At 34.1% G+C, this 13,250-nt stretch overlaps 1 protein-coding gene across 5 annotated transcripts; it reads left to right on the top strand.

Moving 5' to 3' along the window:
* The first annotated feature begins 4,793 nt into the window (after nt 1-4,793).
* Nucleotides 4,794-10,124, top strand: LOC141829259 (putative membrane protein At1g16860). 5 transcript variants are annotated; one of them, XM_074716696.1, is made up of 6 exons: nt 4,794-4,918; nt 7,618-7,698; nt 7,798-8,755; nt 8,967-9,122; nt 9,278-9,489; nt 9,712-10,124. In XM_074716696.1, exons 3-6 carry the CDS (start codon nt 7,850-7,852, stop codon nt 9,902-9,904), a joined length of 1,467 nt encoding a protein of 488 aa, XP_074572797.1. In that variant the 5' UTR covers nt 4,794-4,918; nt 7,618-7,698; nt 7,798-7,849; the 3' UTR covers nt 9,905-10,124. The 5 variants fall into 5 exon arrangements, with proteins under 5 accessions (XP_074572797.1, XP_074572793.1, XP_074572792.1 ...); XM_074716692.1 differs by lacking the exon at nt 7,618-7,698; XM_074716691.1 differs by lacking the exon at nt 7,618-7,698 and having other exon boundaries at nt 7,699-8,755.
* Nucleotides 10,125-13,250: the final 3,126 nt, after the last annotated feature.

The raw sequence follows: 13,250 nt of genomic DNA, 5'->3' as shown, positions 1-13,250 counted from the left end.
TAGACGGATCAAATTTATTAGTTTATTAAATTTTCTACTTTAATTTTACATTTTAAATAAAAAAAAAAAGTTTGTCAACTCGTGAGTCAATCCAAGTACATCACAAACTAATCTACACGAGTCACAGACTTACATAGATCGGTCAACTTGAATCTATCTTAAAATTAATTGATAAAATTTTAATTCAATTCGTTTAAATTGTTTGACCAAAGGAATCAATTCGTCCGATTCAACCTAAATTGACGATTCTACCCATAAGAGATCAGATGGAACATGAAAGTTACGAAACGTTATACAGGAGAAGATCAGCCAAACGTACCTGTCACGCCGAGAAGATAACGGCGGCCGTCCGCTACAGAATCGCTCTGGCGACGAGGAGTCCGTATATAACGCTTCGCTTCCCTTCGCCTCTCTGCCTTGTTCGCACACTTTATAAAGGCACCAAAGCGCCGCGAATTTATTCCTTCCTTCCTTCTCTTTCTTAAACCCAACGAAAGCCTGAAAACAAATTAAAGTTCTTCGTCAGCTTTCTGCACATTTAGCTGAAATTTATAGCTAGGAAATTTACAATAATGATAATATATAATAGATTTAACTATAGGCGAAGCTTCGCGGAAATTGTACAAAATAATAAAGAGATACTATTCGTGAAGCCTAAATTAATGCAGATTAATTATAACTGCGTTGTGGCTTTTAAGTTGTCATCACATGCAAAACCATCACTTTGCATGCACGCCTCACAGGTAACTACTGCTCCTGATGCTCATTAAACAGCGTGTTAGTGAAGTTTTAAAGTGGGCTAATCAGATCTTAAAAACTAAATATTAAAAATTAAAAATATATATGAGATTTGTTGAAAACTTGGTGTTAATTAATTGTCTTGAATTTACAAGAAATTTCAGTGACAGTGCTGAAGGAAGGAAGGAGGTCAAGTCTTCTGTTGTTCCTTGTTTCCTTTTATTTTTTTTTCTTTCAGTGGTAAACTCTCGATAATTTAACTTAAAAATAAAATAAAAATTAGATAACTATTATCTTAATTCTCGATAAACTCCTCTCTTAACAATGATAAAGAATAATAATAAAACTTAACTTTTGGTATTTCACTAAAAGAGGTTTTAGCTAGAATGAACTCACTGTTATACATGAGTAAAATGGCTGAAGGCATGGATGAATCTAGCAAATTACAAAGTAATTGAATCGATTAAATATCTAGTTCTTATTTAATTAATTAATTAGGAGGGAAAAATCGGATGATAATAAATAAAAACTAAAGAGAAAATAAAACCCGACTATTCTATATATATATTAGTACTTTCATTTTAGTATCCTTTATTAAACCTCTTATTCATATCTTGGCATGGATAGGTGCACTTGCACCGAAAGGGAGAGAATAAATAAAAAAGATGGTAAGTTAAAAAGCTTTTTTTATATTAAAATTATCAAAAGAGTACTTTTATTTATTTATTATTAAATAATGGTCAATTATGTTCCATCATTTTCACATTTATTATCCTCATTTTTAATACTATTGTATTAATTATAAAATTATAATTATTATATAATTATAGCAGCTACTAAATTATAACTGCTATAATTAAAATAATATAATACCGACTTGGTATTAATTATAAATAAATTATCTATGTTATAATAGTTATAATTAATAGTTGTTGTTATGACATAACATGGACTCGTGTTGACCATAAATAAAATATTTATATTATAATAGTTATAAATAATAACTATTATGATACAATATTATTAGTGTTAATCAAAAATAAAATTTTACTATAACATAGTAATATTGATTAGAGATTAAATATTTATATTTTAATAGTTATAAAATTTAATTATTATAATAAAGTATTATTAGTATCTATTAGAGTTGAAATGTCTTTGTTATAATAATTATAAACGTGTAACAGAGTCAAAAAAAAAAAATAGAAATAAAAATATAGACTCGAGATGGAGGGCTATTTTGATAATAAATAAAAAAGAAATCTTTTTGATTTTATTTCAAAAGACGATTTAATAAAAGATAAAGGTTAAAAAAGGAAAAAAATCAATTTTAGAAAGGAAAATTTGAATAATAAAAATCAATTGTGTGTAAATCAGTAGTCAATTTTTTATCTTTACATCTTTTGATCCAATAGACAGATATTTACAAACTATATATCTTCTTTTTTTCTAAATATTTTCTCTTGATAATCTTCTTTTCCAAAAGGTGTCTTCTCACTCGAAATCTAATGGAGGAAATAAGAATTATCGTTCAGATATTTACATCCTTTTCAGGTCTTGACTAACGTAACCACCTTAAAGAGCTGAGGATAAATGAGAACAAGTAAAAGGGAAAAAGAAAAAAGAAAAAAGGAATATCCTGAAAAGATAATCAAATATTTAATTACGTACTTGCCGTCGAATCCAAGCTAGATTTTAGTGACGTCGACCGATCGAACAGATGCTAAATCTAAATGGCAAGTTCTCAGAGATTTACTCCCAATCTCCTTCCACTTGCCATATTTCATTAATAAAATCATTATTTTATGAAATTAAATCAAAAAGTTTTCTGCCGCGGGATACGATGCAACTGCCATGATGCAAATCCATTATCTTTCAGATTAATTAATTTAAAAATTAAAGATCTAAATTAATAAAAAATTTAAAATGTATAAATAATAATAGTATTTTTTTATAATTTAAGTATATATAATTATTGTGACTTGATTAATGATGACTGACTTGATCTATGAAAATTTTTTATCGATTATCAAAATAAATTTTAAAAAATATAGATAGCATCACTATTATTAGTTCGAACTCCAAAAATATCCAATGTGAAATTCCATGTAAAAGAATCCAGCCGCTTTGGATTCCAAGCACGATTTATTATCCATATTAATGTCAAATTGTAGATATTTGTCCTACTTTGAATTTGAATCCGAATAATATAAACACTATGATTCATTTTAGAAATTAAGTTGTCCTCGGACACAATGCGATGGTTGGTGATAGGATAGACTCTCATATAATGAGAGTTTGATTTTCACACCAAAAAATTATATGTCCTAGTGTTATACTGGTTATCTATTATGATCCATTTGTATTTTTTGAATTTATATTGATAGTCGATAAAATTTTTGTATGAAACTGAATTGGTCAGTTAAGTTATTAATTGATTTAAAGAGTTAGATATTTAAACAATTAAAAATAAAAAATAAAAATTAAGTTTAAAGAGTTAAATATTTGATTTCATGCCCTAGTTGCATTTGTGATGATACCTTTGTTCTTTGATTTTACTGGACCGCCACTTAAAACAATGATATATAAATTATGATGTAAAAAATATGTCATATTAATATAATTAACATTTATTTTAAAATAACTAAATTTATTTAATTGTTCCCTTACAAATTTCAGAGTTTTTATTAAGAAAAATTTAAATTTCAGAAATTCAATTTTTTAGCTATGGTTAGCACGACATTAAACCGAATGCTAATATTGCCTCTTAGAAAGATCAAGCATTAACCCAAGGAAAGAAAAGGAAAAAAAATGAAAAAGAAAAAGAAAATTCCATTCTCCTTTTTTTTTTTTCCAATTTGTTTAGATGAGATGGAGCATTCCCTGTGCTGCACTTGTGAACTTGCATCGGATGGAAAGGATAACTCGCTATTTAACGAGCGGACCGGATCCATGTTGCCCAAACCGTGCTACAATGGGATGATCATTCGTTTTCCTTTTCAATGCGATAAAAGAATAATCGATGCTTCTTTTAGAATTTACTTTGGTGGTCGATCTAATTCATAAAAACACTATAGGGAGAGGAGAATTAGATAGGTTAGTGACTTACGTGGGCCGGATTGGATTGGGCCGTGAGGCCCATGATAGGAGCCCAAAATATTGTTTTATGTGGTAAGTAAATATTGTTCAAATCACCAAACCACCCAACTCTGGTAGGTTCTAAGTGCAATGCTGACTCGATCAACCAGAACCGAGCTAATATAGTCGAATAAGCAAACCTAACTGTGAGTTGGGAGGTTCAATTGGTTCAGTTCATCATCTTTTGAGATATTAAATCAAGAGAATTTGATTTAACGAATCTTTTATATATGAAAATTTTTATCGTATCGAAGGAGTATTAATGTAAATTTTAGAAATATCTTAATGCATGAATACTCGATTTATTATTGTTGTTGTTCTTCGGGGATGAGAGGGAGAAAGAGCGAGACATATAATTTCAACAAAAGATAGAATTTGTTATCTAGCGGCTCCATACAATGGTATGTGAAAAAGAAAATCGGAAAATGAGATATGCAAACACTAAAACCATGTGACCATCACACAGTCTTAAGAGTACACTCAATAATTCTCAACAACTTCATCATCAATCCCATTCAGCGTGCCAATTCAAATATATCACTTTCAAATAATTGTTCATGTTTTATATGTTAAAAAAAGAAAATAAATTAAAGGAATATAAATAAATAAATAAATCTATTAGTTCACAGTTAATTCTGCGTGACAAGGAATTAAGGAATAATAAAAAAATAAATAAAGGAGGGAAATTGGTTCTATAAAATCATTAATAAATAAAAAATAATTCAATAAACGGGTTTAGGATCGTTTTTTAGGGTTAATGACGAAAGCCGTTTAAAAATCTTTTTTGTGGTTAATAATGGAAACCCTAAGGTTATTTTTGTCTTTCAACAGTTAGAACAGCTCCGCTGCTACTGTGTCACTGCTAGCTAGTGAGACCTCTCTTTCTCTCTCTTCTTTCTCTCTCTCTCTCTCTCATTATTTGCTCGTTTTCTTCCGCTCGTCGCGCCTTCGTCCTCTCACCGTTGCCTTCCTTGGAGGTCCTTCTGGGCTGGCACATCTCGCTCTTGATCTGCTCGCTGGAAGCTCCAGATGCTTGGTTGAGGTACGGGGACTTTCTCTCCCTCTCTCGTTTAGCCCCTTTTAATCATTGTACGACATTGCATATGCAATGGAGAATGGAGGGGGTGGGGGATCGTTGATCTTGTTACAGATCTAAGTGAAGAAAGACGCTTCGTCCTCTTTTGATGCTCTTTAGATGAGGGCTTTGTTCCTTCCAATTTATGGATTCGAGTTTGACTCCTTTGGGAGTGAATGCTGCAATTGGTTTGTTAATCTCGTTAGTTTCTTGCTAAGTTTCCTTTTTATATTCCCCTCCCTTTTTTTTGGTAGGTGCTCCGTCGCCTGTCATTGGATCTGGGTTTGTTGAGGTAAATTTAGAGAGAATCTCGGAAAGAACAAGAAAAAAATAATATTAACTGTTGGAAGTTTATGGAGCTTGGTTTTTTGATATGGTCAAAGCTTGGATCTATCTTATTTGGTGGTTGAAAATGACATTTTCTAGGATATAAATGTTTCCTTTAATTCAGGGTTCAATTTTAATTTTGTAAACTTGATGAAATTGTTTTTTTTTTGTTATCATTTTGGTGTGTTCCCGCTGCATGTTCTTAGTGATTCCTGTATTCTGCTTATAGACAGTTAAAGTGATGGATTTGGTTGAATGTTAATCACTAAAAGTGCCTGAAAATTTACTAATTTGAAATGGAAATGTCTATTTGTAGATTTTCTTTTATGGTCCAGTCATCTGCACTATGGTTTACTGTCTGTGTAACTGAGTTAATGTTTTTTGAATAATTTCCTGATTAATCCAACCACATCCATCCGCTGCTTAGGTGCACGCTTGATTTTCAGTTTCTAAATAAGTTGTTGTAGGATCACCAATTGACATATAAATAATGAAATATGTATGTATGAACCATCTCTCTCTCGAATAGCTCCTGGTCATGGATAATCCTCAGTAAAAAGATTTTGGCATGAAATAACTAAATAGTTTTACTTTACATCGTAATAAATTAATACAGTTTTAAATATTGTCACAGTGAACATAAAACAGAAACCATGAGTTCTTAATTTTTTTCTTATAATATTTCTGCTTCTCCATGATGTATTACATTAGTCTTTATTATTGGATATGTCTTATGCAAATGTCAGATATTTACTATCTTTCAGGTGCTTTAAACAAGGTTGAATAACTAAGAAATATCAATGTAGCTAAGCAGTTGTGACTTTTGTTTTTGTAGCCTCTTTGAACAAGAACTGTTGGTATATAACACAAATGAATGACAGTAACTACTCTTGTGGATTGAAGGTTTAGTGCTACACCTCAGTTGACGTGGTGTTCATTTATTATCTGAAACTTTAAAATATACTAAAGATTTCTCCACTTCATTCTTATAATTTGTAATACGGTCAGTGTACTGTTCTTGGTGTGCACTTGTGCACCTAAACCTTCTAAAATTCTCATTAAACTTTGAATCGCTTAAGTGAACATGTGAAAAACCTACAACACTAAATGCCAAACACTGAAATTAGAGGAAAACAGTTTATCTATATGTTTTCTGTTTATTCCAACTCAAGATAGGTGAGCAAATATTATTGATCGAAGAGATCAATAATGACTTTTTTGTTACCACAAACTTATGTTTTTCTGCAAATTTCTTTTCCTCAGCTTTTCATGGAATTTGTGAACAGCTATAGAGGAAAGTTCAAAATTGGACATGTTCATTATTTGCTAGGTAATTCTCCATAACTATGAAACATGGAATTTAATTGGATAGAAAGAAAGATTTTAAGGACGTAACTGTTATCATATTTGGAGAGAATCTTACTGCTTCCGATCGGTGTACTCTTATTGGTGCACTCTTATTGTTCTCTTTCCTAATTGGTACCCTGCCCAGGCTTATAATTCACATGGGACATCTAATTTTTTGTATTACATGGTAAAAGTGGATCTCTTGCCACTTTTGTATTTAACCGAATTGTTTCTTGAAGTAGGCTATCAATGTTTTTCTCAGATGTCAATCACCTTAATTTTCAGTTTAGGCAAACTTAATTTTCTAGTTGGAGAAACTAGTTTTTGTGTATAATTTGTGGCTTCCTGCTATGCTCTGATTTTGAATCATTTTTGCAATCCTCCAATTGGGGGACTATCTTACCGTTTTATTCATTAACTTCTTTTTTTGTTTGAATGAAGGGCATAGCTTTGTTATCTTGATCATTTCTTTGGTAAGCTTCCTGTTTCTTTAACATTTGGTTTCTTTCATTCCCTCAGGCATTGATTGAATAAGTTTGATCTAATTGCTAAGGTAACTGGTAGACATCTTGGCCAGCGTAGACCTTCTATGCAATCCAGGGCAATGTAATCACAGAATTTCAAGGACAACTTCAACTTAAGTGGCTTATTTAAGAACTCACTGTCAAAGAAGGGATAAGGACATAATGTGCATAAAAGTGTTGGTTTCAAGATATCAGTAGATAGCAATAGTTGGAATTACTAATTCTATATAGGTTAATACAAGTCAATATTCAGTGTGAGTTTATAATAAAATTTTATAATTTTTTCTTGAAGGGCTGAAAGCAATCTTCTTGATGTTTATTCCAGAATGCACTAATATTCTAACCATTGCTACAATTATCATGGAAAACTGTTGTCTTTCATTATACAAGAAGCTCATAAGAATTTATTTTGGCTTGGTTAGGCAAACCTAAACCTTTTTTTCTTTTGTGTGATTTCTAACTAAGCAGTGCATGTGGAGCAGTCTGCCAGACTAAGCCTAGATGTTGAATTTGTTTTATCACTGACACAGTTTGCTGGTACTTTGACAGGTACTTGAAGCTTCAGTTCTGAACTGTACTTAATTTGCAATTAGCACTGCAGTGAATAAAATGATCCATCTCTTTGCTGTTGTTTCCTGTTGTTCACAGTAATTATTTGCCAACGGCCGGAACTCTCAAGATCTGTAGAGTCTTAAGCCTGATGGGCTCTAGGTTTCCGTCACACCAGCTGAGCAATGGCCTTTACGTTTCAGGCCGGCCCGAGCAACCTAAGGAAAAATCTCCTACAATTTTCTCCACGGCCATGCCATACACAGGGGGAGACATAAAAAAATCTGGAGAACTTGGGAAGATGTTTGAGCTCCATGTTGAAAAGTCCAGAAAATCTGGTCCTCTTAGTAATGCTCCTTCAAGAAATAGATCATTTGGAGGTGCTGCATCCCACTCAGACCCAATCATGCCTAATGCTTCATGTCAGGGAAGCTACCCTAGTTCTCTGTCTTATGCAGCTCAGAATTCAGGTTCTTCACTAGTCACTGGTGGTTCTGGTAGACAAAAGTCCAATTCTGGACCGCTTAAACATGGAGATTCAGTGAAAAAATCATCTGGACCTCAATCTGGATCTGGCACCCAACCGTCTCGTCAAAATTCTGGCTCTATTCCGGTAGTACTTCCAACTACAGGTCTCATCACTTCTGGGCCAATTTCTTCTGGGCCACTTAACTCATCTGGAGCACCCCGGAAAGTATCAGGTCCGCTGGAATCAACTAAATCAATGAAGCTACATAGTGCCTCCATAGTCCACAATCAAGCTGTCACTAATCTCAGTCAGGAGAATAATTCTTTGTTCAAGGGAAGCTTGCCCAAACCCATCCTTTGGTCTGTCATTTTGCTGTTTGTGATGGGTTTTATTGCTGGCGGCTTCATTCTTGGTGCTGTTCACAATCCAGTTCTTCTTCTTGTTGTTGTAGCTATATTCGGCGTTGTTGTTGTGCTCTGCTTTTGGAACACTTGTTTCGGAAGAAGAGCTGTCTTGGCATTCATTGCCCAGTACCCTGATGCTGATTTGAGAAATGCAAAAGACGGGCAATATGTGAAGGTCTCTGGGGTATGTAACCTGATTTTTTTCCCCTTGAAGCATGTAGGAACTTTTTTAGAGAATTTATAAGTGGTGGAATTTTTTCCTTCAATTAGCACAATGTATAGAGAATTTTGTTGGATCAACCTTTTTTGGTTTGACGTTTTTCTCCTTTTAAGTCGATTTCTTGCCAGTTTTTTTGCTCCATGCAACTAGATATATTAACATGCGATTCTTATAGGTTGTCACATGTGGAAACTTTCCTCTCGAGTCGTCATACCATAAGCTCCCTAGATGTGTGTACACATCCACTGGGCTTTACGAATACAAGGGCTGGGACGCAAAGAATGACAATTCTGAACATCGACCTTTTACTTGGGGATTGAGGTCGATGGAGGTATCGAACCTTTCTTTGTATATCAAATTTAAGTAACCATCAGATTTAACTGCCATAAAATGGAAATTTTCAGACTTACATAGTTGAGTATACATTTGTTTCATATGTTTATCTTGATCATACACTTCTAATTGTCTTATTTGAAACTCTATCAGAGGCATGTGGTTGACTTTTACATATCAGACTTTCAATCTGGTTTAAGAGCTCTCGTCAAAGCTGGTTATGGTTCTCGAGTAACTCCTTATGTCGATGAGTCGGTTGTTGTTGATATCAACCCAAACAACAAGGACTTGTCTCCTGAATTTCTGAGCTGGTTGCACAAGAGTAATCTTTCTTGTGATGATCGTGTCATGCGCCTGAAAGAAGGGTAATCTGCAATTTCTGCTGCTAATACTGCATCAGCATAGTTATCCTTTTCTTTCTTTTTTTGACCCTTTCAAAACCTTCCTTGTTTATAGGTGCTACTATCACAAGTGTCCTTTAAAACTCCAATTCTAACTTACCATCCAACTCTGATAATAGCCTGATTTATTTTGCATTAGATTTTTTGTGCAAGGTTCATTCAATTGTGTGATCTTTTTGATTGCAGTTATGTTAAGGAGGGCAGCACGGTAAGTATAATGGGGGTTGTCCGGAAGAATGAAAATGTTCTAATGGTAGTTCCTCCTCCCGAGCCCTTTTCCACAGGGTGTCAATGGGCCAAGTGCATACTTCCAACGAACCTCGATGGAATAATATTGAGATGTGAAGACACCTCAAACATCGATGTCATACCGGTTTAACGAACACAAATGCTGTCAAATATATTCATTATTATTAACGGCATCTCTAAATTTGTTTGTCGGTTGTTTGAAATGATTGTTGTCTTTCATTTTAGAGAGGTGGCTTGATTTCTCAGTCTGTATAGCTTTGTGTTCCCTCTTTTGTTCATCAAATGGGAAGCTTTTGTAAGGAGACTCAGAGAATATTGTGTTGTTTAAAGGAATACCGTATGTCGAATAATTATCATCTAGTGTTTTGAGTAGTTGGATTGGTAGATTCCGTAAGTGGTTGTATAAATATCTAAGCTAATTCTTTATTAGTAGATTCCTAATCCTTCAGCAGATGATAATTTTCTTTCTCAAATTGTGCAATACTTTAAGCATATTTAAACAGGCTGTTGGTGGTCAACTGGGAGTATGGTCAAGAACTTCCAATAAGTTACTAATTCTCTACAACTACTACTGCCACTAGACCCGACCACGGGCCGGGTCCAGCCCGGACCCGGCCCGGACCCGGACCGGGTCAACGGGTCGGTTGGCCCGTTGACCCGGTTAGCCGGGCCAAACCGTAACCGGCCCGGCAGGATGCCGGGCCGGTTAAGGTTCAAGCTCCCTTGAACCGGCGGTTCAGCCGGTTAACCGGCGGTTTGAACCGCCGGTTCAAGTTTTTTAATTTTTTTTTTATGGGTAGCCGTTGGAACCGGCGGTTCCAACGGCTCCGAACCGCCGGTTAACCGGCGGTTCGGAGCCGTTGGAGGCTTTTTTTTCTTTTTTTTTTTATTTTTTTTTCAACGGATGAGATCATTTGACCGTTTTTTGATCAATGGCTATGATTTAGTGTCCGTTATGATCCAAATTCTATAAATAGGGAGCTCATTTCATCATTTTTCACACACTTCTCTACTCTCTAACTCTCATTCTCAACTTCGTAAGTTCGCGTTCTTTCGTTTCCGAGCTCCGACTCCATCTTTCGACTACAATGGAAGGAGGCCGCGGTGGAAGTTCTTCACATCGATCTCGGAGGGGGAAAGAAATAGCGCACGAGGATCCCATCATCCAATCCACCGACGATGAGATCGAGGCCCAACACCTTCCGACGCCCGAAACACAAGGAAGTAATGATGCAATTACTTCTAAGGTTCGGGAACCTCCTCCTCTTAAATCTACTATTTTTACAAAACATTTTGAGAAAGTCACTCTTCCATCGGGAGAAATGCGTGCAAAATGCAAGCATTGTAATGCTTCCTACAAATTCCAAGCCGGCGGCGGCTATGGGTCGTTAAAACGACATGTAGAAACGAAGCACCCGACAGAATATGGACTTGACTTATCTCAAACACAATTATCTAGATTTTCTACCGGTAGTAGTACTGATTCTGGTTTATTTTTATATTCTGATAATAAATTAAGAGAATCATTAGCTAAATTTGTTTCCGTAGAACATTTGTCTTTTAGTTTTGGATCTAAATGCACATTTGAAGATTTTTGTAAAGAATCTCTTAATCCTAGTGCTAAACGTGTTCCTAGGACTACACTTACCCGTACAATTAAAAAATTAGTAAAACAAGGAAAAAAGAATTTAATTGATGAATTTAGTAAATTAAATAATAAAGTTTCTTTATGTGCCGATATTTGGAGCGATCATTGGCAAACTCATTCCTATATGGGTGTGACTTGCCATTGGATTGATAGCTCTTGGATCCTCCAAAAACGGTTGATAGCTTATAGAGTTTTTGATGAATCACATACTGCTCATAACATTGCACAATTATTATGTTTAATTTTAGAAGAATATGGATTAACTCATAAAATATTTTCAATATCATTAGATAATGCTAGTTCTAATACCGCTTCTATAGATGAATTAAAATTTGTTTGTCAACCTGTTATTGGTGGTTTATTTTTTCATATTCGTTGTGTTTGCCATGTTTTAAATTTATGTGTTCAAGATGGATTAAGACTTTTAGAAAATTATATTAAACCAATTAGAATTGCAATTTCTTATTTATGGTCTCATCCATCTATGATGAAACAATGGGGTAGATTTTGTAGAGCTAATGGAATGAGACCTAAAAAATTTCCACGTGATGTACCAACACGTTGGAATTCTACATATCAATTATTACAAGATTCATTTCAATATAAAGATTTATTATGTTTATTTTTTACAGAAAATAGTAATACTAATATATATTTATTTTCACAACAATGGAATATTTGTAGTAGTATTTGTGAAATTTTAAAAGTTTTTAATGATGCAACCGAACAACTTTCCGGTGTTTATTATCCTACTGCTCATTTAGTTTTAGTGAATTTTTGTAGTATAGTATTAATTTTAAATGAACATATTAATAATGAAGCTTTAACTTCTTGTATAGTAGCTATGAAAACAAAATGGGAAAAATATTTTTATTTAATTCCTGAAATTTATTTAGTTGCATTTGCTTTAGATCCTAGATTTAAATTAGAAGTTTTACAAGAAATGCTAACTTTATATTATGACGCTTTAATTCCTGTTAAAGATTCTTCTTCTCCTAATCCCGCTAATATTATATATATTATTAGAAATTATTTATCTGATATTTATAATCAATATTATGTTAAATATGGAACACAAACTAATATTTCTGAAACACAACAACAAACTACTAATGTTAATTTAAAACTTTCAAAAGCACAACTTTTATTAAAAGAACGGACGAAACGTCCACGAGGATCCTCAAGTTCCACACAGGAACTTGAGAATTATTTTACCACTTCTTTTGATTTTAATGAAGCAGACAGCGAAGATTTCGATATTTTGAAGTGGTGGTCACAGAAGGCTTCAGGTTTTCCCGTTCTCTCGGTAATTGCCAAAGAAATTTTAGCATGTCCAGTGTCAACTGTTGCTGTGGAGCAGACATTCAGTGCCGGCGGCAACATATTAGATGAACGACGATCAACTATGTCTCCCGACTCATTGGAAGCCCAAGCATTACTCGACGATTGGACCAGAGCCGAGAAGAGAATCCAAGGAATGCAACTTTCAGAAGACGAAGCCGAAGAATTTGATACGGAAGGAACGAATACGACGGGAGGAACGGGAGGAAATGGAAGTGAGTGAATGAGTGATGTAAAAGGGTAAAAATGTAAAAGAACTACGTGGGCTTTGATTCCCCTATACCCTAAGGGGATACGTAGGCAACTTAATAAGTGCAAGCCCTTTTTTCAATAAATTTTAAATTTTAAATTTAATAAATTTTAAATTTTAATTTTTTTAATATAATAATCTCGAACCGTCGCGAACCGTGGCGAACCGTGAACCGAACCGTGAACCGGCGGTTCCGAACCGTGAACCGTAACCGTCTTGGGCGGTTAAGGTTAAGGG

This window comes from Curcuma longa, chromosome 5 (assembly GCF_044706935.1).
Source record: "Curcuma longa cultivar G26 ecotype Majalengka, Jawa Barat chromosome 5, ITB_CL_G26_1.1, whole genome shotgun sequence".
Taxonomy (NCBI): domain Eukaryota; kingdom Viridiplantae; phylum Streptophyta; class Magnoliopsida; order Zingiberales; family Zingiberaceae; genus Curcuma; species Curcuma longa.
Note: the sequence above shows the minus strand (reverse complement) of the source record. Positions and strands in the feature narration are given on the sequence as shown.